Source organism: Giraffa tippelskirchi, chromosome 2 (genome assembly GCF_054371585.1).
Source record: "Giraffa tippelskirchi isolate mGirTip1 chromosome 2, T2T-mGirTip1v1.2.pri, whole genome shotgun sequence".
NCBI lineage: Eukaryota > Metazoa > Chordata > Mammalia > Artiodactyla > Giraffidae > Giraffa > Giraffa tippelskirchi.
Genome location: NC_137276.1, coordinates 164,614,693 through 164,638,268, shown reverse-complemented (window position 1 = coordinate 164,638,268; position 23,576 = coordinate 164,614,693). Strand labels below are relative to the sequence as shown.

Genomic DNA, 23,576 nt, shown 5'->3' with positions numbered 1-23,576 from the left:
TTTCATCAAGAGGCTTTTTACTTCCTCTTCACTTTCTGCCATAAGGGTGGTGTCATCTGCATATGTGAGGTTATTCATATTTCTCCCGGCAATCTTGATTCCAGCTTGTGCTTCATGCAGCCCAGCGTTTCTCATGATGTACTCTGCATATAAGTTAAATAAGCAGGGTGACAATATACAGCCTTGATGTACTCCTTTTCCTATTTGGAACGAGTCTGTTGTTCCACATCCAGTTCTAACTGTTGCTTCCTGACCTGCATACAGGTTTCTCAAGAGGCAGGTCAGGTGGTCTGGTATTCCCATCTCTTTCAGAACTTTTCACAGTTTATTGTGATCCACACAGTCAAAGGCTTTGGCACAGTCAATAAAGTAGACTGTTAGAAATAAGTGGAGAAAACCCATTAACATCTTACTTTCACTTATAATGCTGGAATTCATACGGAATTATGACCACTTGATATGACTAATTCAGGAAATACATAATTTTCTTTGAAAGTGATGAATGTGACTATCACAACTTATTTTCCCTATTTTTACTTTCACATAGCAGCATTTACAGAGATGCCAAAATGTGCTTCATTATGAGGCAGATGTTGGTTTTGATCAGTTAGAAAATTAAAAGCATAGACTATGATCAAAATTTTTAGATGATACAGTGACATCTTTTTATATTTCTCTTTAGTACCTTACAAGTTAAACCTTCACGAACTTTTTGAACAAATTTATTATAATCTTGTCACAACAATCTTTAACTGTAATGTGTCTGGCCAATTCATTGTGGTCTTCCCTGAAATTAGGAAATCTGGTCATGACACTATAAAGAATTTCTTAACAATAAGGTTTATTTGTTGCTAATAGATATTTGTTAAAATTAAAATCATCACATTAAATGAATGCACTGTCAAATCTTTTTAACATAGAAACATGTTATCAGAAAAATAAATTGTTAAAAGTAACTTGTTTTCCTACCATATAGCACAAGGACTATACTCAATGTCTTGTAGTAACTTATAATGGAAAAGAACTATAAAAGAATATATGTATATGTATGTATAATGGATTCACTTTGCTGTATACTTGAAACTAACACACTATTGTAAATTATCCATACTTCAATTAAAATTTTTTTAAGTTAAAAAAAAAGATTAATGCCAATTTTTCTTTTTTTTGGTCATTGCTGATATACAGATTGACCAAGGGTCCAGGTTAAGATACTGATATCAGTATCTTGTTACTAGTACAGGTGAGAAAGGGAAGATTTTCTAATAAACTGCTAATATTTAAGTGTATGGGCTGTATTTTTTAATCTCTAATGAAATGTTTAAACCTATTTCTAGTCTCATCTTTATACTTAATTTCACAGAAATGTCTTATTAGGTACATCACATCCTCAACAAATACCATAAAATGAAAATATTCAGCTTACCATTTATTCAAAAATTTTTGACAATTTCAGTATAAGGAAAGGATTTCAACTTTGAATTTATAATTTGCTACACTGGGGTTAATTTCTGTCAGTACTTGAGATTATATCATCAGCTTTCTTTCATAATGGAATTCCTTTACTGGCTTGGTATTTAATTTGAACATATATTTGACTTTTAAGTGCGTGGTCTAAATTTATATTTAAAAGCACGAATAAGTACTTGTTTAAAACTTACCATTCTTATAAAATTCTCTCTAAAATGTATGCAGAATTTAAATTATGGCCAAATGAATTATCATTACCCTATTTAAATTTTTAATCAGTTTTCCAGAAATGATTTCTTCATAGTGTAATTGTTAAATCAAATTGAGCATTTACTGGTAAAAAAAAAAAACAGGTTATTTTATTCAGCAAAAGGACGAAGACAAAGTGATCCTCAAACAACCTTTTTATTCTGCAATTCAGACATTCTATAAAAGCAATTAACTGAGGAGTTCCAATGTAGTTGTTAAATATCATATTGGTAATCTTGTATTTCTAGCTCACTAATGATAACTCAATAGACATGGGTTTGGGTGGACTCCGGGAGTTGGTGACGGACAGGGAGGCCTGGCGTGCTGTGTGGTTCATGGGGTCACAAAGAGTCAGACACGACTGAGCAACTGAACTGAACTGAATGATGACCAAAGTTTCCTAGGCTCCTACTGGATGGCAATTTGGTTCCATTGTTTATACTTAAATGTTCAAATTTTGTTCAAAACCCAAACTCTTACTTTATAGGATGCGTAAAATTGCTAGATACTGATTTTATGTAAATGCTTTTGTTGATCATTATTCCTTCACAACTTCACAGAAGATGTTTCTAGCAACTTTCTGAGATTTTTTTATTACCTCAAGAGGCTCCAAGCAGTACTTAACTTTGTGACTAGTTATTTACAAGATTTGAAAATGTAAGCAATTCCATCTATCTTCCACACAACTAGGTAAATCTAGGTAAATGGATTTTTTCATTGCATTTCATTTCATTTAAGCTATGCTATAGTTGTCCCTTTTTTTCCCTCCAGCTTAGAATGCTGTCTCCCAACACATCTTAAAGAAGACAACTAACTCAAAAACAATCAGCTATATGCTTTCCTTATTGATATGGAAGGCTATTGAGAGAAAAAACAAATTTTGTTTTAGAAAGGATCACATTTTAAAAAAGCAGCAACTATTTTGGCATTCTCATAAAGGTTTTTAGATCAGCTTGACAATAATCATCTTTTGAAACGTGAATTCCTAGTGCCAGAGTAAAGGTCTCATTTCTGTAACATCATGAAACACTGCATTTTTTCCAGCCCTTCTTTCGACCCTCTGTCCACTGTCTGGAGGACGCGCCAGGCCCCAGGGCAGTCAACGTTTGGAAGTGAGTGTGTAATAAACCAAAGGAAAAAAGAAGTCTTATGGAAAAGCTATCAAGGACACTAGAGTCTAAGAAGGCTCTACTGGAAGGCACATTCCATGTTTTATCACTTTACACATATTTAACCCAGGAAAAGCAATAATGTATATGGAATGATTTTGAAAAATAACTTCCCCTCCCAAGTTATGTTTTCTACATATCCTAGGAGTGTAGGATGCTGAAAAATGCATGTAGGCTGACAAAATTTTGGTACATGTTTCTAAAGCTGGGCTATGATAAAAATATTAAAGAAATTTAACAAGAGGAGTGAAAAATTAAATCAAACTTGGAACTCTTAATTTAATTTAGCTAAGAGAATTATCTCTGTAGTCTGGAGACCTGGGTTCTAACCTTGTTCATTGGTGACATATGCAGAACTAGGATAAGTGAAATGCAAAAACTGTGTAATGAAAAAGCATGAGAACTCTGTTCTTTGAAAAAGGTATTTTAAAAATGTAAGGCATTATTAATGATGAAATTCTGCAGTCAAAAACATTTTTATTTGACAGCTTCTTGCTCTAATATAAAATTTAAAGACAACTAAAGAATTTCTCCAAAATTTTAAAAGAAATCCTTAAAAGTGATAATCCAAAAATTCAAAGTAAAATGAAACTTTTAAAGTACAAACAGAAGGAAATTAAATCATACATTACAAAAAATGACTTCAACAAAAAACTCTGGGAAAACATCATACCAATTACCAGTAGTAACCAATCAACTATCTTTATCTTCTATCAGTACAATGGGGGTATATGTCCATTTAAAACCATGGTAGTACAATGTATCAATTTAATCCTGTTACATATATTTTATGACTCCATATTCTTTAGCAGCTAAGTCATGTCTGACTCTTTTGTGACCCCATGGACTGTAGCCCACCGGGCTCCTCTGTCCATGGGACTTCCCATGCAAGAATACTAGAGTGGGTAGCCATTTCTTTCTCAGGTGATCTTCCTGACCCAGGGATGGAACCCGCATCTCCTGCACTGGCAGGTGGATTCTTTACTACTGAGCCACCAAGGAAGCCCTTAAATGACTCCATAATGAAATGGAAAATATGACTGAAAAATTAAAAACACGTTGTAACAAACTGGAGTTATTTTAGATTCAAAAACCATGCTTCAAAAAGCTCAATTTATCTAAAAAAAAGAAAAAAACTATGTCCATGCCTGGAACAGTGCCTGAGACACAGGCACAAAATACATTTTTACTAAATAAATAGATATGGCACTGAATTAAGCAGGGGAAATTAAGGAAAAGAGAAAAGAAAGGAAGCTATCTTTTGCTGAGCACATATAAGCACTAGAACATTTGTTGTTTCATATAGCTACAATCTTATTTAATCCAAAAAATGTCCTTGAGGCAAACACTGTACAGATGAGGAAATCGCCATTAGGAAGGTTAAGAAACATTGCCTATAGGTCACACAAAGTTAGTAAGTGACTGAATCAAATTTCAAACCTAGATTTCTCCAAATTCAAAGCCCATGCATAAATACACTCACATCAAATACTATTACTAAAAATTGTTTTAAAATGCTGAAAAACAGGTATATGATTAATAGTCAGTGCCATTATTCTAGTGAAAAATCAGGATTTTTAAAGAGATATCATTTAATATAGACATCATACAGCATCAACAAACTGCTTCTTCAGAGACTCTCACTAAATATTACCTTTAAGATCCACAGGGATTATAGGTTAAATAACTACAATATACTTATACCCTGGTATGTCACTGGGCTGGATTTTCTTTCACATCTTAAAACAGGAAGGCTGAAAATTATAATGGGAAGAGATAGGGGCTACTTTTCTTACTCATGCTCACTGGCCTGCTTTTCCAGTATCTACTGGAATTTCTATTCCTTTATGTTGAGGGGAAGGGGATTATTATCATTTTTAAGAAGTATTTAATAAAACTTTTAATAAAATGTTTTATATTATTATCAAATCTTTACTCTCCCTCCACTATTCAATGGTTTCTAAAAAGTGCAAGGCAGTTTTCCAGTTTTTAAAAACAAAGTATGGTGGAGGGAGGGGTTCCCTGACAGCTCAATGGGAAAGAATCCACCTGCCGATGCAGGAAATGCAGGTTCGATCCCTGGGTTGGGAAGATTATCTTTGGAGGAGGAAATGGCAACCCGCTCCACTATTCTTGCCAGGGTAAACCCACAGACAGAGAAGCCTGGTGGGCTAAAGTCCATGGGGTAGCAAAAGATTGGACAAGACTGAAACGACTGAGCACACACGCATGGTAGAGGGAATGATAAAACAAAGGTTTTATTAGCAGCAAGCAACGTACTAGGGCTTCTGTTGCAAAGTTGTAACCATGAAGATTTTAAAGTACTGGCCCCTCAAAACTGGAGCTTTAAAATTTAGATAAATTCTTTAGTTTGTGCTATTAAAAATATCCGATGCTCTGAATTTAATGGAGAAGTTATAAAAATAATTCTATAATTATCTTGAGATTTTCTATACTCCATGGCAAGGGCTATCAAACTTTAGCATGCATTAGATGGACCTGGAGGGCTTGTAAGACCTGGTCCCCAGAATTTCGGATACCACAGGCCTGAGATGAGACTGAATAATATTTATTTCTGGACTTACCTGGTCGTCCTGTGGTTGGGAATCCACCTGTCAATGAAGGGGACATGGGTTTGATCCCTGGTCTGGGAAGATTCCACATGCTGCAGGTAAACTAACCCCATATGACACAACTATTAAAGCCCATGTACCCCAGAGTCCATGCTCTGCAACAAGAGAAAGCACCACAACAGGAAGCCCACACATCCGCAACTAGAGAAAGCCTCAGGCACAGCAACGAAGAGCAAGTGCAGCCAAAAATAAAATAAAATAAATAAAAACTTTAAAAATAATAATATGTATTTCAAACAATTTCCCATGTGATGCTGTTGCTGCTAGTCTAGGTACCACACTTTGACCATCAGTGCCCTATGATAAACTATGCTATTTTGTGTACTGGCATATGGATATACTATAGTATATTGCGTATTGGCAGAGCAGGCCTAGGATTTCTAGTCCAAGACAAGAACTTGAATGTTTGCTACCAAGAGCAATATGTTTCTTTTTTTCTTAATGTTTTCTCAAACAAGCTAAATGACTGCTGCTGCTGCTAAGTCGCTTCAGTCATGTCCAACTCTGTGCGACCCCATAGACTGCAGCCCACCAAGCTCCGCCGTCCCTGGGATTCTCCAGGCAAGAACACTGGAGTGGCTTGCCATTTCCTTCTCCAATGCATGAAAGTGAAAAGTGAAAGTGAAGTCGCTCAGCCGTGTCTGACTCTTAGCGACCCCATGGACTGCAGCCTACCAGGCTCCTCTGTCCATGGGATTTTCTAGGCAAGAATACTGGAGTGGGGTGCCATCGCCTTCTCCAGCTAAATGACTGGTGTTGTGTAATTATCTCTGTGTGTTTCTGTGTTTGTCCACATTTGAAAAACAGACTAAGAAATTTGAATGGTGCATTACTACGAAGCTACAACTGTGTATGTTACAGTAAGGTTTCTTCCTCCAGAAAACAGATGAAAATAAAAATAACAAACTTTTAATACATACTCTAATGGTAATAGTAACACAACAACTTAAAGAAAAATATAGTTTTGAGCCATATAAAAATCCTGGCAAAGTAAAAAAGTACCTTTTGACAAGGCAGCATAATGTAAGACAGCAAAGAACATATTGTATTCTGCAAAAACCATCACGTGCTGAGGCACAGAGTACATGAAATAATTCAAAACTATTTACTCTTGATAATAATACTATTTTACATTGAGTTTAATAGCTGTTACATTACTTAGTATGTTAGTTTAAATACATTTTGCTAGAAAGTCATTATGCATAGAAATACTCATTTTTTAAAGAGAGAAGATAAATCTTTGGTGAAATTTGTCCTGATTAACCAACTGGATATACATATGAAATCAGACCAACTATCAATATGCTGAGGAAACTAAGGAAGTTAAACTCAGGAGCCTTCAAAAATACGGTTCAGTGGCATCATATATATAAGAGTTATTGAAAATGAGCAGTCACAAGGTGGCATTTAAATGTAATATTTCTGAAACTTTTGACAGTACTTTAATTGAAAATATAGTTTGATATAATAAAATATAGTAACAGTGCATAAAATATGACTATACTGGGTATGAAGGAAAGGAAAAGTTGGTAACTCAGTTTAGAATATAAATGAGAATCAACTGCAGAGCTTTAACATTAGAGCAAGAAAAGAATTTGGTCAAATAGTTGAAATTGTCCACATTCATGACTTCGAAAGGCTCCTACTCCTTCACATACATTATCTCTAAGTTGTCCCTGATGCCATCCTGTCTGGTGTCAGTTGTTATGTGAAATATGATAAAAGGAGGCTGCAGCAGACAGACCGTAATCCTGTATCCTAATCGCTCACTACAAGGAACAAAGACTGCTTAAAGATAACAAATGTCTTATTTGAGGGAAGTGGAAACAAGACGGAGTTAGAAAATCTTTCTGTTCTTGGAATGCAATTTTCAAGTTCCCAGAAGCAATGCTGGTATGGGGAAAGGCTTGCTCAAGAGAAGGGCTCCCACACATGAAGGGTTTAGGCAGTGATATGTGAGTAATGGAACACAACAGGTAGATCCAGTTATAAACTTCTTAAATCTCGGAGAAGGCAATGGCACCCCACTCCAGTACTCTTGCCTGGAGAATCCCATGAACGGAGGAGCCTGGTAGGCTGCAGTCCACATGGGGTCGCTAAGAGTCGGACACGACTGAGCGACTTCACTTTCACTTTTCCCTTTCATGCATTGGAGAAGGAAATGGCAACCCACTCCAGTATTCTTGCCTGGAGAATCCCAGGGACGGCGGAGCCTGGTGGGCTGCCGTCTATGGGGTCGCACAACTGAAGTGACTTAGCAGCTTAGCAGCAAGAGATCCTTAAGTCCAGAAGGATCCGAAAAAGCAAAGATAACATGAAAGATGCTGTGAAGAAATCAATACCTATTATGAAAAATTCTCTTTCTTTTGTGACAAAAGAAAAAGATAATCAAGATACAGATTCTATAGAAAGTAAGTCTAAGTTGTGTTTGTCATTATCTTATGTTGGAAAATGAAGTATTTACAAATTGCAAGTACTATGATGCATGCATGTGTGCTAAGTTGTATCCAACTCTTTGCAACCCTACGGACTGTAGTCCACAAAGCCCCTCTGTCCATGGAATTTTCCAGGCAAGAATACTGGAGTGGGGTACCATTTCCTACTCCAGGGATCTTCCCAACCCAGGGATTGAACCTGCGTATCATGCATCTCTTGGGGTTCTTTACCACTAGTGCCATCTGAGAAGCTCTAAGTACTATAATAGGACAGCAAAATTAATAAACCTATGCTGGTCACTGTTGATTCGACCTCAAGAATATTTAGTTTGTACTGTTACTAAACAGTGTCTTTATAAGCAAGATAAACTGAACCAGTAACAATTAGACTTTTAAAAGCAAATATGAGATACAAATACACCAATGAGAAATAAAAACCTGTTTATGACATAGCAATTTTGGGTAGAAAGCTCCAATTCTCATAAGAGAAGTGGAGATGAGAAAACACAAGAAGACTGAGCTGTGGACATAGGTTAGGGTTTCTGTACAAGCTGGCATCTTTACTACACCTACAGGATGACATACTAAGACCTTTTTTTTTTTACCTTTTGAACATAACTTTGGCAGTGGCTCGGCTGAACCAAGGCACAGTCTAAAGGACTTGCTAGCGTCATGTTTAACTGTAGCTTGTACATATCCACGTTATGCCCAGATCATGAGCATCAGTTCAGTTCAGTTGCTCAGTTGTGTCCGACTCTTTGAGACCCCATGGAGTGCAGCATGCCAGGCGTCCCTGTCCATCACCAACTCCCGGAGCTTGCTCAAACTCATGTCCATCGAGCTGGTGATGCCATCCAACCATCTCATCCTCTGTTGTCCTCTTCTCCTCCCACCTTCAATCTTTCCCAGCACCAAGGTCTTTTCAAATGAGTCAGTTCTTCCCATCAGGTGGCCAAAGTATTGGAGTTTCAGATTCAGTATCAGTCCTCCCAATGAATATTCAGGACTGATTTCCTTTAGGATGGACTGGTTGGATCTCCTTGCTGTCCAAGGTACTCTCAAGAGTCTTCTCCACCACCACAATTCAAAAGCATCAGTTCTTTGGCACTCAGCTTTCTTTATAGTCCAACTCTCAACATCCCTTTATGACTACTGGGAAAAACCATAGCTTTGACTAGATGGACCTTTGTTGGCAAAGTAATGTCTCTGCTTTTAAATATGCTGTCTAGGTTGGTCAAAGCTTTTCTTTCAAGGAGCAAGGTCTTTTAATTTCATGGCTGTAGTCATCATCTGCAGTGATTTTGAAGCCCAAAAAATCACATGAGCATATAATATCCTAGAACAAAGTAACTGCTGGCATAACTTTCTTCTTTGCCTACTGAACCTCTCCCCATCCTTTTTAAGAGATTCATGTTGAGAGTGCTCAATTTGGCTGACTTCTGTGGCATGGGGTTAGAATAACTGGGGTCATCTATATACTTACCTCAGAGACCTTTTGGAAAAAAAGAGCAACCTCAGTTACCTGGATTAGCTGTAGAGGAACACTTCTCAAACTGCAATGTTTTCATAAGTACCTGGGGGTCTTATTAAGATGCAGACTCTAATTCTGGGATGGAGCCTGAATTTCTGCATTTCTCATAAAATCCTAAGTGATGCCATATTGCTGGTCCATAAACCACAGTTTGAATAGCAAAACTTTAGACCTATAGATCACACTTTAAAATTTCAAAAGAAGATGTTATATAACAGTAATACCCTAGGAAAAGCAAATCATAACAAAAAAGAATAATTATGACTCTGAATAGTATCTGTCAACCAAGAAAACTGAAAAACTCACTACTGAAACCAAATAACCAAGAATTTTTCAATTCATAAAATCAAGAGGCTCGGTAAACCTAATGCAGGATACATATAAAGAAAGCTTCATCATACTCAAGCTGCAGAAAATAAAAGACATAGGGAAAAAAGTATTAAAAGCAGAGAAGAAACATCCAAATCTTCTTACTCCCAAAGTAACACTGCTCCTACCCTACTTAACCCCATCCCTTCAAATCCGTGGGAGCAGCTCAGCACACTTCACACAAACACTGGTTTGTTTTGCACATGCTATAAAAGGAATCCCTCGTCATCTACAGCACTGCTTCAAGAAATTCCTAAGTCTTTGTCTTCTAAAACCCTTTCCTTTTCAACAGGTCACAGCTCTCTATCCTTGGATTCCATACTTCATACAGTCTCTCACTTCCCATATTGCCTCAAAGTAGGGTCTGGAGTGCTTTCAGATACTTAACATTAAATTCCCTTTCTTCTACTTAGATATTTAAGAAGCTAATCACTGTTCTGAATCAACAGTATTCAAGGGAGGAATGTGGGCCTACTATCCACAGGATGCAGAGTAATGATCCATTGGACTGTAGAATAATGATCCACTGGAGTATAGAACAAAACATTATAACTATTTCTACTTGTCTTTAATTTCTCCATTAAATTTTGTATTTTATGCCTATTTTATAATACATGTAGTTTAGTACATACACACAATAAACAAACACATTTGTTGTCAATAATTTCTTACTATGGGGACCACTGGCTAAAATGACAGAATATTGTCCCTAGGTACTGGGATTTGGGACATGCAAACTTGAAAAGACAGGGAGTAGGCAACACTGTTCATCCTTCTTCTCAAATTAATGCAGACTTCAGATCTTAAACAGAAACTGAGGGTATGCTCAGAGTTTAGGGGAAAAAAGAAAAGGAAAACTGAAAGCATCCCTTGAAAAATCTTTTCCTCCTCTCCCAAGTGAACCAAGCAATGGAATGTTTAGTTGTAAAAAAGTTATACTAATTACAATAAACTGCCTATCACTGCATCATACATACTGCTTCTTATTCATTTTGATAATTATAAAGGCCTACTGGATTACCTGGTTTTAGTATCAAATACAACTTGTAGTTAGACACATGTCATTTTTTTAGGCTGCCCAGGATCTAAACACTATTCCTGTTTGGAGAATCCAATACTTTTTGAAACAGTTCTTTCCTCAACAGAAGCTGAAATGTGCCACCCATATGTTAGCTTTCCCAGACTCTCTTGCAGCTAGGGGCATCGGCATATGATCTGGTTCTTCCAGGCACATCCTCCCCTAATCCTGAACTAAAAGCAGTATAACAATACATCCCAATTTCCACAGGTAGTGGTGGCAAACACTCCAGTGCTAGTAAAGAGTGTCCATTATCTTTGCTGCTAGTGGTGCAATTTGAGGTGTCTATCCCCAGGTGGCAATGCTAGTGGTGTCTTCACAGGATAAGTTCTGTCACATGATTTGGGGCACATTCCTGGTTACTTACTTAATAAGTAAGTAACCTTTTACTAGCCTGGTTCTCCAGTCCTCCCAGAGATCATGGGGGCTACTCATAACCACAGCCGGTGTCTGCTGCTTGTAATTGAGACCCTAACTAATTATTTATGCTCAATTTTCATAGTTTATTTGGTTATCTGTTTGTATAGATAAATTGGTTATCCATATCCACTGGATAACCATATTAAATTGGTTATCTATTTGTATCTAGTTAACAACACAGCTCTTCATGACACTACCTTTAAAACAAATAAACCAACCTTTCAAAGGTTTGTTCTGTATCAAAGTGCCCAATTTTGCAAAATGAAGTCTGTATTTTATACTTAATATTTTTTTTCAACTGAATAAAATCTTTGGCTTACCTAATCAAGATATTTTTAGGAAGTGAACAGATACTATTTTCCTAAACAAATTTTAGAGTAAAGTAGTAAAGTCTATCAACGAATTCCTCAAGTAGTGGTTCTTAGGCCACACGCACCTAGAACTATCCCACTGCTTGTTAAAAATGGAACTTAATGGACCCCACCCCAGAGCTGCTGAATCAGACTCTCTAGGGTCTGGACCCAGGAATGGATATTTTTTTAAAAGTGCCATAGGGGATTTTATGCACACTAAAGTTTGAGAACCAACAGGCTATGGTCTGTCACTTGATAACAGATGACCAGATATCACAATGTTACTGAGATAGAAAAAGGATCACATATTTATCAGGCTAAGAGCCTCCTTGGATAACTGAGCCTTGCCTAGTTATTAAAGTTATAAATACTGAATATACATGGAAAGCCTGCTTTACTGTAAGGAGTTTAAAATTTGTTTTACTTCTTTTATTAACAAATCAAGGTCCTATTCTAAAATCTTTCAAACACCTAAAAATTCTCAATTGTTACTTATTATTTTGGGGTATTGACTCCTAGCACATGTAACATGATCACTCTTATCCTCTATGACACCAATTAAAGAGGCTCTGAATGCCTGACTTTTGACATAAAAGCGAAGTATATTCACTGGCATTATGCTTGAGAATGTTTTGATTGAATTCTACTATATCACTGAAGCCCCAAGGCTCCTCATTAAACCCAGTCACACAGAAGTCAGTTGTCACTATTTCTAAAGCTAAGAAAGAGAATAGGCTTTTCATTTCCTGTCTTTGCTTTCTCATTCATTCACTTTTCCCTCCCATCCCTACCATCCATGCCCCATCCATGCATCCATCCATCCATCCACCCATCCAATAAACACTCAAAGGGTATTTGGTATTGTACTAAGTGATGTACAAAATAAACATAAAGTTAAGACAGAACCCTCTATGTTAGGGAGAATCCTAAAATGCCCCCCACAGATCTCCACCCTAATCCCTGGGACTGTGAATATGAAATATCACTGATTATATTCCTCATGAGGCAGAAGGGATTTTGAGGATATAATTAAGTAACTGCTAATCAACTGACTCTGAATTAAACAAAAAAGAGAGAATCTGGCTAGACCCAATCTCATCAAATGAGCCTTCTGGCTGACAGTAGAAGAGGAAGTCAGAGATTCCAAGAGGACACACCACTGTTGGCTTGAAGGTGGAGAAGGCCATGCTGTAAGGAATGTGGATACCTTTCAGAGCCTCAGAGCAGCCAGAAGATGACAACCAGCAAGGAAATGGAGACCTGAGTTTTATAACTGCAATAAACTGAATGCTGCCAATATCTGAATGATTCAGGAGATTCTTCCCCAAAGCCTCCAGATAAGGGTACAGCCTGGCCAAGACATTGATTTTGGTCTTGTGAGACCACAAGCAGATAACTCAGCTGAGTCCAGTCTTCTGACCTACAGAGCTGTAAAATAATAAATGTTGTTTTAAGCTTTGGCTATAATGATTTGTTATGCAGCAAGAGAAAACTAATATACCTTCTTTTAAGAAGCTCCCAATTTAGTATGAAAAAAAGACACTATTGTTCACTGTGACAGTAAAAAAGTGTGAACAAGTATTAGGGAAGCAAGAAAAGTGACTGGCAAAGGGGGATGGTAAGGAGATAGAGAAGGCAAAAGAGAAGGCAAAAAAGAAGAGGTAACATGAGTAATAATAAAGTTAAGAATGAATAAGTAAGCCTAAACAAAGAAGCACATTAAAAAAGTAAATAAATCATAAATGTAGATGTACAATTTTTAAAAAATAGTATAAAGTGAATAACCACATAGGTGAAGAACCCAGGTTAAAGAATAGAATATTTTCTGTACTTCAGAAATGCACCCACCCTTAACCCACTGCCCCTTTCCTTTAACATTTTCCCCTCTCACTTACAAGTAACCATAATCCTAACTTTTATGGTAATTATTTTCTTGCCTCTTAAAAGTTTTAGCATTTATGAATGATTATGCTTGTTTTTGAACTTCATTTAAGTATATTTGTGCTGTGTATACAGCGTCATATACTTCATTTGCTCAACATGTTTCCAAGGTTCATCTATGTAATGCAGTTGTAATTTATTCATTTTCACTGCTGTGAAATCACATAAATATCCAATAATTGATTTACCCATTCTATTGATGGAGAAGGAAATGGCAATCCACTCCAGTATTCTTGCTTGGGAAATCCCATGGACAGAGAAGCCTGGCAGGTACAGTCCATGGGGTCACAAAAGAGTCTGACATGACTTTGTGACTAAACAACAACATTCTATTGATGATCATTTGTTTTTTTGCTTTGTCAAATATGAACAATGTTATGAACATTCTTGGGCTTCCCTGGTGGCTCAGACAGTAAAGAATCCTCCTGCAATGCAGGAGATGTGGGTTCAATCCCTGGTTTGGGAAGATCCCCTGGAAGAAGGCATGGCAACCCACTCCAGTATTCTTGCCTGGAGAATCCCCATGGAGAGAGGAGCCTGGTGGGCTACAGTCCATGGGGTCTCAAAGAGTCAGACACGACTGAGCGACTAAGTACAGCACATGAACATTCTTATACATATGTCTTGGCGCACTTATACACAAGTTTCTTTGGGGTATGTACCTCGGAGCCTGGAATCTCTGGTTCATAAAATATGTGTATTTTCACCTTTACTAGGTAAAATTTTCAACTCCCATTGGCACTGTATAAATGTCCCCATTGCTCCAGTCAGTACCCTTGTATTTGTGGGATCTGACATCTACATATTCTACTAACCTTGGATTGAAAATATTTGGGGAAAATATTACAGAAAGTTCCCAAAAGCAAAACTTGAATTTGCTATGCACCAGCAACTATTTATACAGCATTTAGATTGTATTAAATCTTACAAGTAATCTGGAGAGGAATTAAAGTACAAGGGAAAATTGCATGGATTACATGCAAATAGTATGCCATTTTTATGTAAGGGACTTAAGCAACCACAGATTTTAGTGTCTTTGTGTGTGTGTGTGTCTGGGGGGTGGGGAGGGTGGTGCTGGAACCATTTCCCTGAGGACACTGAGGGAGAACGTCACTTTCTAGTACTCTGTGCTGTCTGTCAATGAGAAGTACCTCAGTTTGGTTTTCTTTTTCGTTCCCTTGATTACTAATGAGACTGAGCACCTTTTCACACATTTATCAGTTATTTGGAATTCCTCTTTAGTGAAGTACCAGTTCAAACGTTTTCTCGGTTTTCTATTGTGCTATCTTCTTGTTTGTAGAAATTCTATATATATTCTGGATATCATTTGTTTGTTGTATTTTTGGCAATCCGTTACTCTGGGGCTTATCTTTTCACTCTCTATGATTATAGGTCATTTCTAAAAACCTGTTTTTAATGAAAAAATCGGTTACCTAGTTCTTATCAGAAATATGTTTAATAAATCAGTTAAAGTTCTTGGTTTGAGATGTCTTTCAAATAATAAAAAATTTACAAATTTAGAGGAGCAAGGGAGAAAGTTAAAAGTAAGGAAATTCCTTAAATGTTTAGTACTAGTTTATGATTCTATAATTAGTAGCATTGCATCTGATATTGCTGGCTACTTCAGGAACTCAAAACAGTGTTCCTTTTGTTAATTACCATATTAACCATGTATTTTCTTCCAAACTTCAGTGGAGTAACTGCTTCATAAATGAATTGAAAAAAAAAAAATTAACATGCATGTTACTACTTAAAAGTCCTATTTCATGTTATGAGGTAATATTAAGCATCTAGCCCCCAAATACAGCCACAGGAAAAACAAATGAACTCTAGGAAATCCTTGGTCCCAACCTTGTTGCCATTCTTTTAGTCTCAACACTGATTTTTGTGATGATCTATGACTCATCTTCTCACCTTTCCTAAAGGCACCATCCTACTATTTACCCTTCCTATTTAAAAAGCAATGCCAGTACAGCTGAGTCTAGATTTTTTCCCCAAAAAAGTAAATTTAAATCTTATTTCAGAAGCCTTTATACTCAACAGCCATGATCTTCCCCATGGTCTCTGCTTCTCTTTATAAAATATGTGTCTGTTGCAGTAGGGGAGCAGGGGAGGAGGTGGGTAAGGACATAAGTAACAGGATATTTTTAAGTCTTTTGTATTGTATCAATACAATGTAAGAATTGTGCTGCTCCTCAGGCAGAGGAGAAAGGATATGGCAAGTGGATGAGACTATATTAGAGCTCATTCCAATTAGGAATCACACAATTTCTCATTCCAAATAGGAGGTAAAGCTGTAAGAGCAGGGGAGTTATACAATGTTTCCTGAGATGTGTTCTTAGCATCCCCCATTTCAATTCAGTATGTATATATTCACAGAAACTTTGTTACATAGAGTACTACTATATACAATATTATATCCATATTTGTGAAAGTGGCATACTGGGGTGGGGGGACGTGAATTACAGAAAACAATAAACACCATACAAACTAATTTGGTTTGAAGCCATAGATTTGTATTAAAACAAGCATGAACATATAATATAGGGTGGCACTTGAATACAATTCCAAGCCTTGAAATTTTAAGTTCTCTATTAAGGTAACTTCAAGCTCTATACCCTAGATCGTCTCTGAAGTTAGAGGAACTTCAATAAGAATTTATGTTATTAACATATACACATACTCTTTATAGACAGAGACATGTGGAAAAGCTGGCTTTTAGGTATAAAGAGGTATCAAATGTGAGTTAAGTTGCCTTTCATGTTTAGGAAAAAAAAAACAGGTCTTTTGCGGGTGGCCAAAGTATGTAACACTGTTTCTATGAGAAAATGTAATTTTGTAATTACATTTTGTAATCACAGAATTTTGTAATTCTGTTTGTAAGTTATGTTTTATTTATGTTTTTAAAGTTGCACATAATTTGTTAGAACAATCCCACTTCTAGGAATTTATCCAGTAAGAGACAATAATAAGAGATGTGAGCAAAGAGTTATATTTATATAAGTGTTCACTTGTTGTGCTCAGTCTTGTCCAACTCTTTGTGGCCCCATGGACGGACTCTAGTCCACCAGGCTCCTCTGCCCATGGAATTTTCCAGGCAATACTGGAGATGCCATTTTCTACTCTAGTATTATTTATAACAATAAAAAATTAGAAATAGCCTAAATGCTCAATAAAAGGGATCTGGTTAAGTGCAAAGATATAATTAAATACTCTGCAACCACTAGAATTCTATTACAAGAAAATGTTAACAGATACGACACAATATTTCTAATATATACTCTACAGTGGAAAAAAAGCAAACTACAAAAAGCTAATACCATGTTTTTCAATATACATGTACACAGATCAAAAAAAAAAACTTGGAACAATATGTCAAAATGTTCACAGTGGTTTATTGATGCAGTAGTATTACTTTTTTTTCTTTCTCTACTTTGTGTGTTTTTTCCCAAGTTTTCTGTAATAAACATGTTACTTGTATAATCATAGAAACATTCAAATATACAGGAGTTTATATACAGGCACAAACAGTTTCTGATTCCTTGTCATCAATTTATTCTGACAAAAGGACACAGAAAAAAACAGAAAAAATAAATATTTTCTCTTTGTATTTATATACTTTTTCTATGGTAGTAAAAATTACACTCAAGATGAACTGAATACAGAAGGAGATATAATCTCTCAGCTATCAGACTGACACAGATCACAGAGAATAAAATCAGCAAAGTGAAGACAACTCATGAGCTGCTGATATAAACCTAAGCTAAAAAACCCTTTAGGAGTAACAGTTTTACAATCTGTGTTTAAAAACTCCTAAAACTGTACATTCTTTTAACCAATCAATTATATTTCTAGGGCTTCATCCTAAGGAAATTAAACAAGTCTGCAAAGAGATACACATGAAGTTATTTTCAGCAATATTGTTTGTAACAGTGAAAGATGAAGACAATTTCAAAGTGTATCAACAGGGTAAATGAGAAGACAGTATACCTATGTTGGACTACTTTTAAAAAATATGCTACATATCTTTCTGTAGCAGATATTTTCTGATACTGTATACCATGTAGTGAAAAAAATGATAAAACAGCCTTTATAAATCCCATTTTAAGATTTTTTTAAAAAGTGAGAATGTATATATTCATGAAGAAAATGTTTAAAGATTTCAAACTAAGGTTCACCACCAGTTTTCTGTGGTAAGCGGAATTATAAAAGATCTTTAATGTCTTCTTTATAACTTTTTGTACTGCAATGAACATGTACAACTCTTAATATCAGAAGGAATGATTTTGAAACAGTATGATTAGTCAAATAAAATTAGCTTTGTTTTTTTTCTACTCTCTTCTCATTGCTAAGGCTCTTAGAAGGTTCCTGATTTGAGCACATGATACTCACAGATGAAAAATGGGTCAACTACACAGTTAATGCCTCTATTAACAAAGATGGCATGCTTAAATGGCAGTTTTTATTAAGAAGATATTATTTCTAGGACTTGCCTAATGGTCCAGCAGCTAAGACTCTGTGCTCCTAATGCAGGGGGCCCAGGTTCAATCCCTGGTCAGGAAACTAGATCCCACATGCCACAGCTAAGAGTTTGCATGCAACAACTAAAGATCCCACGTGCTGCAACAAAGATCAAAGATCCTGTGTGCTTCAATGAAGACCTGGTGCAGCCAAAAAAAGTAAAAAGTCAACACTCTTACTTAAAAAAAAAAAACCAAGATATTATTTCTAGGAGAAAAAATGATATATCCCCTTTCAGCCCCAAGATATTATCAAAGATCTGGTAACTATGACTGAGCTCCCATTTGGTGCTATCTTCTCAACAATTACTTAAGTGTTCTCATCTCTAGTGATCATGGTGGCTTATTGTATTCACGGATATAGAAAGGCACTGCCAAAAGAAATATGATTTATAAAATAAACAATGCAGAAGAAAATTTCAATTCTATTCAACACAGTATGCTCCAACATCACTGTGAAATATAACTTTCTGTAGTGATGGGAAGATTCTATTACCTGTGCTGTCCAATATAACTGACAGTAGGTCTGTCTAATGTGCTGACCAATATGACACATGTGGCCACTAAGCATTTGAAATATGGCTAGTACAATTAAGGAACCAAATTTTAACTTAATTTTAATAACAACTTATGGCTAGTAGCTACTATACTGGACAGCACTGTTGTAGAAAATTCACAGTACATAGACTGCAGTTGATACAAAATATACATAAATAAGTATCCAAGAAAAATACGGTTTCCACTTAAGATTTGGCATTTCAGTGCATATTTCCAAGACTAACGAAACCATGATTGTGTGAGTTACAGAATGTTTTTTGAAAAATTAAATGGTCTTTTATGCAATCCTCATTCTTCTTTATCTAGGAAATAAGCATACAATTCTTGAAAGCCTTATTCTCATGGCTTCAATAAGACCGTGTTACTTAGGCTCACCCATTACATCTCAATTTCTTTCTTTTTTTTGTATCATCTTAGTCTCTCCCATCTGCCATCAACCACAGGCTTTTTCCAGAAGTTGAATCCTTGGTTTCCTGTTTTCGATTTTCCATTCAAAAAGATTTCTTACACCTTCAACTATGATCCTATTTGTCTTCTGCAAAACAGTACCACTTCACTACATAACCTTAAAGTCTTAATCTTTAAGAGAGCTTCTCATTTGTAAAATAACTTAGAGGGTTACTACAGTTCCTTTAGTTTTAGGAGTCTCTAAACTCTAGTAGAAGCCTAGTTATAAAACTTTGTTTCTGGTTTTTTCTCGGACTGATTCCTCTTCTTGCCCTTTAAGTGCCATGGTACCCCATGGTTGTCAGTGACCAACTTTTCCACTCTCCACACACATTCTCTCTCCAAGAACTGCATAAACCCTTCATTATGACTGTCTCAAATTTATGCTGCAGTTTTAACTTCACTCTTAAAAGTTCCAGATTTACACTTTTATTTGCTGCACAGTTTCTTTAGTTGGCCTAATACATTTAAGACTCTGGCAGAACATGTATCAGACCAACTAAAGAAACTGAACCAAACTTTGTCAGTATGGCTTAGTGATCAAAAACAGAAGTTTTAGGATCATATGCATCTGAATTTGAATCCTAGTGCTGTCATTTATTACCTGTATAACACTGATCAGATTAATCTCGTCTCCATTTTTACATGTAAAATGGGGTTAAAACTAGTACTTACAACTCAGGTGGTTGTTATATGTGCATTTTATATATATACAGCTTAGTACAATATCTGCAATATGCTAACAGCTCAACAAATGTTAGCTACTATTATTATCAGTAGCATTACCACCTTCCTAGTCCTATAGGTTTAATAACTCAGGCAACTTGATGCATTCTCTTTACCAAAAAAAAAAAAAAAAAAATCAGTCAACATTTGTACATCTCTAAACTATCACTGTTGCCAGAGGGATGGACTACATTGACTACTAGCTAGCCCTGAGTTATGTGCACGCCTTTGTGGCAGGGTGGGATCCATTCCACTGCCTGGAATGGCTTTCCTTCCCATTTCTGCCTCCCCAAATTAAAGCTACAACTTTTCAGCCCCCAAAAGTCTTTCGTGATTTAAGCTTTTCCCTGTCCATTGGATCAAGCAACTCATTCCCAAACACTTCTTTTTCTTCCTAAAAATCTACCGTTTAAAATAAACAGGAGGGGAAAAATCTCAAGAAAATGTTGCATGATGAATTCTAATTATGTCAAGTTATAAACAGTACGGTTAATAATGTGCTATTTCTTAAAATGTAAGGATAGCAGTTCTATGTATCTATAGATACATTCTATATATTAGGAAAGAACAGATTATGTGGCAACTTTTAATATAGTGTTCAAGTAATGTTTTGGGCTTTAAATTTTCTATAGGGTCTAAACAAAACATTTCAGCTCACAGAAGTTGGGTCTGAATTCAAAGTACCCTGTGTAACAGTCTATGGTTTTGGAGTTACCTCAAACAGGATTTGAGTTAGGCTCAAATCATAGCTAACAACACCTTCCTTGGCCTTTAGCTACAGTTCTTTAGGCAAATTATTTTTCTCTCCAAACCTGGGTTTCACTACCTCTAAAAACAGGAATGGTAATATCTCTCTGTATGTAAAGAGGCTGTTGGCACAGTGAAGAGAAAAAGAGTAAGATGGACCCAAGCTGAAATTCTACCGCCATTATTATTTATATGATTCTGAGTGGCTTCTTGTAAATTCGGTGTGATTCTTCATATGTAAATTTGGGATAATAATATTTTAAGCATTTATTTTTATTTATTTGGCTGTGCTGGGTCTTAGTTCTGGCGTGTGGGATCTAGTTACCTGCCTAGGGATTAAACCCAGGTCCCCTACACTGGAAGTGTGGTGTCTTAGCTACTGGATCACCGGGGAAATCCTTGGAATAATAATATTTAATCCATTGGTTGTTAAGCATTTAACAAGGCAATGTATTTTAAACATCTACCATAGTAAATAGTAAACAGTGAAAACTCAATCAATGATGTTATCCACATCAAATTATCTGTTTAAAATAATTTAGAGAATTCAGTATTTTTGTACTCACCAAGGTCTGCCAAAGACTTCTTATACTTAATGAGTGATATTTGACATTTTAGAAATTAATCTAGTCTAACAGGTTATAAAGTACTTTGCAATCTTTTTCTCCTCTTTTAGACTTTTTGACTAAATGAAATGTCAACGAACAAAAAATCTGGTTTATAAATAAACTATTAAAGTAATAAAAATAAGTGTGGCTAATAATGAATTAAAAATTCACGGCATAGTAAGGGAAAAATTCATTGGCATTATTTATTCTTCATAAATGCCTTTGCGTTTTCTTTGTTAGCTAATATTTCTTAAAGGAAAAAGACACTGGCCCTAGAGCTATTTAAAAGCAGTAAGATAATGAGCTAGATAAACCCCTACAACCAACTTATCCCTTAACTTCAGGCTTAATGTAGTAATACTGAAATGACTCATGCCAATATGAAGTCACTATGCTATCCATCTCCTGAACAGTCAGTCATATGCCATATAGCCACCTCCTGAACAGAATCACGAAATCTGGGGTATGAACGACAAGTTTAGATGCTGTCTATCAGAACACATGCAAAAGGCAAGTGGCCCCTCATTTACATAAGCAAAAAAAATTTAATTTTAAGGTCATTCACTAAAAAACACAAACTATAGTCTATATAACTGTTTTCAAAAAGATTAAACAGACAGACATTTGATTCCTTCCATTTTACACGAAAGGCAAAGTTTCTTTGGAAAACAGTTTCTTGAAGTAGTGTTAGCAGTTTTGCTTATCTGTCTAAAATGAGTGAATCATATGTAATACTCAGCAATCTTTAATGAGTGCACAAACCCAGGAAAAGTTAACAGCTTAAGAAAGGTTGTATGAAAATAATTACATCACACTATACTATATGTAAGAGATGTTTTCCTCCTTTGTACTGTTTTTAATCTACTCCTTGAGGAAGCTGTATTTTAAACACAAAGGAAACATGTTGAACACCTCAGTCACCAGATATTGTTCTCTACAACTAAGAAAATAAAGTAATATCTAATTTATTTTCTTTTCTGTGTTAAATAAATATGTATAAAACAAAGTAATGTTTCTTTTTTTTTTTTAAAGAATTAAACGTAGATACGGCAGGCAATCTTTTGTGCCTTTTCTAAATAGTTTTCTTCCTGCGCCTTTTTTTTGAGGGGGCATGAGGAAAGAGGAAAAGTAGTAGAAGTCTGAAAGTTGGCCCTAGTTATTTTTACAAGTACATCTGGTAAGTCAACTAGACGAAGGGGAGAAAGAAAAAGCGTTCGGGCTCACGCTGAAAACAACAGTTCCTAAAAAACGCCAGTGCTGAGAGTCATGCTTTCCTGACAATGAAGCGACCATTACTACTCCGATTAAAAGCGCGCTACAAACCTAAATCTGAGTAAAGTCAATTTGGCATCCTAAATCCGAATTGGCCTGCAGCAATCAGGCGGAGCAAAGGTCTACCTCAGCTTCCGCAGGAGTTAATTTTCTAGGAAAGTAAAACACTACCCATCAGTTTCCTATGGCCTTCTTCCCCAAGATGCTGCTGTCCGCCTCGCCCCAGGCTCGGGGTCTGACCCGCAGGCCTGGGTGGGTTGGGGCAGTCGGCTTCTCCCCGTTACCCTGGTCCCGACCAGGAGTAATGGGACCAGTTACTGTAACCACCCGAGATTCCCCCGAACGGCCAGGGCGGCCTCCGACCGCGCCCGGGGCCTCCTGTTCGCTGGGATGTCCCCCACCCCACTCACCCGCCCGAGTGGTGTCCGTCAGGTCGTGGTTGGCCGCTCCCCGGGGAAACTCCCTCAGTTTCCGGCCGCTCAGGCTCAGCACCCCGGTTACGGCCGCCTCCTCCAGCGCTCGGTCGAGGGAGCGGCTCCACGAACTCGGGCCAGGACCAGGGCTTGCCCCGGAGTTTGGGCCGCAGTTAACAACCGACAGATTACCTCCCGACGCTCCTGGGCAAGAGTATTCTGCAGCCGCAGCCACAGCGACCAAGCCCGCGGCCGCCATTTCCCAGCCAACAACTCTCCGGCCCTTCAGATCAGCGCATGCGCGACCCGATGATAGGTGGGCGGGGAAAGGGGCTTATAGACCCCGGCCGGGTCCTTTGATGGACAGGGCTGCGGTGCCGCTCTGCACTTCCAGGCGCCGGCCTCCGCCCACAGGAGGTTTCCAAGAAAAATTTAAAACGGAACTCACAAATCTGGAGCAGCTCCCTACGGTAGGCTCCCAGTGGCCTTTCTAACATACCTCTACAAAAATATCTTTCAGACAACGCTCCTCACCAAAACTACCTTCCTCCCTTAGGAGAATTAGATTAAACATTAAGTTTTAACACTGTTGCTGCCAAAAACGAGGGGAAAGTTTCCTTGAGTTGTCATTCTATAA

The 23,576-nt window shown here is 36.9% G+C and overlaps 1 protein-coding gene across 13 annotated transcripts in view; it reads right to left on the bottom strand.

Annotated features, from left to right (window-relative positions):
• LRCH3 (leucine rich repeats and calponin homology domain containing 3) overlaps positions 1-23,224 on the bottom strand; it is a 100,401-nt gene extending 77,177 nt beyond the window's left edge. For all 13 annotated transcript variants that reach the window (XR_014077277.1, XR_014077276.1, XM_081571628.1 and 10 more), the window contains exon 1: positions 22,937-23,224. Coding sequence is in view for 11 of the 13 variants with exons in the window: in XM_081571628.1 (XP_081427754.1) it covers positions 22,937-23,198 (262 nt within the window). In the remaining 2 variants the exon portion in view is untranslated. The remainder of the gene's footprint in view (positions 1-22,936) is intronic.
• Between the last annotated feature and the right edge of the window lie 352 nt (positions 23,225-23,576).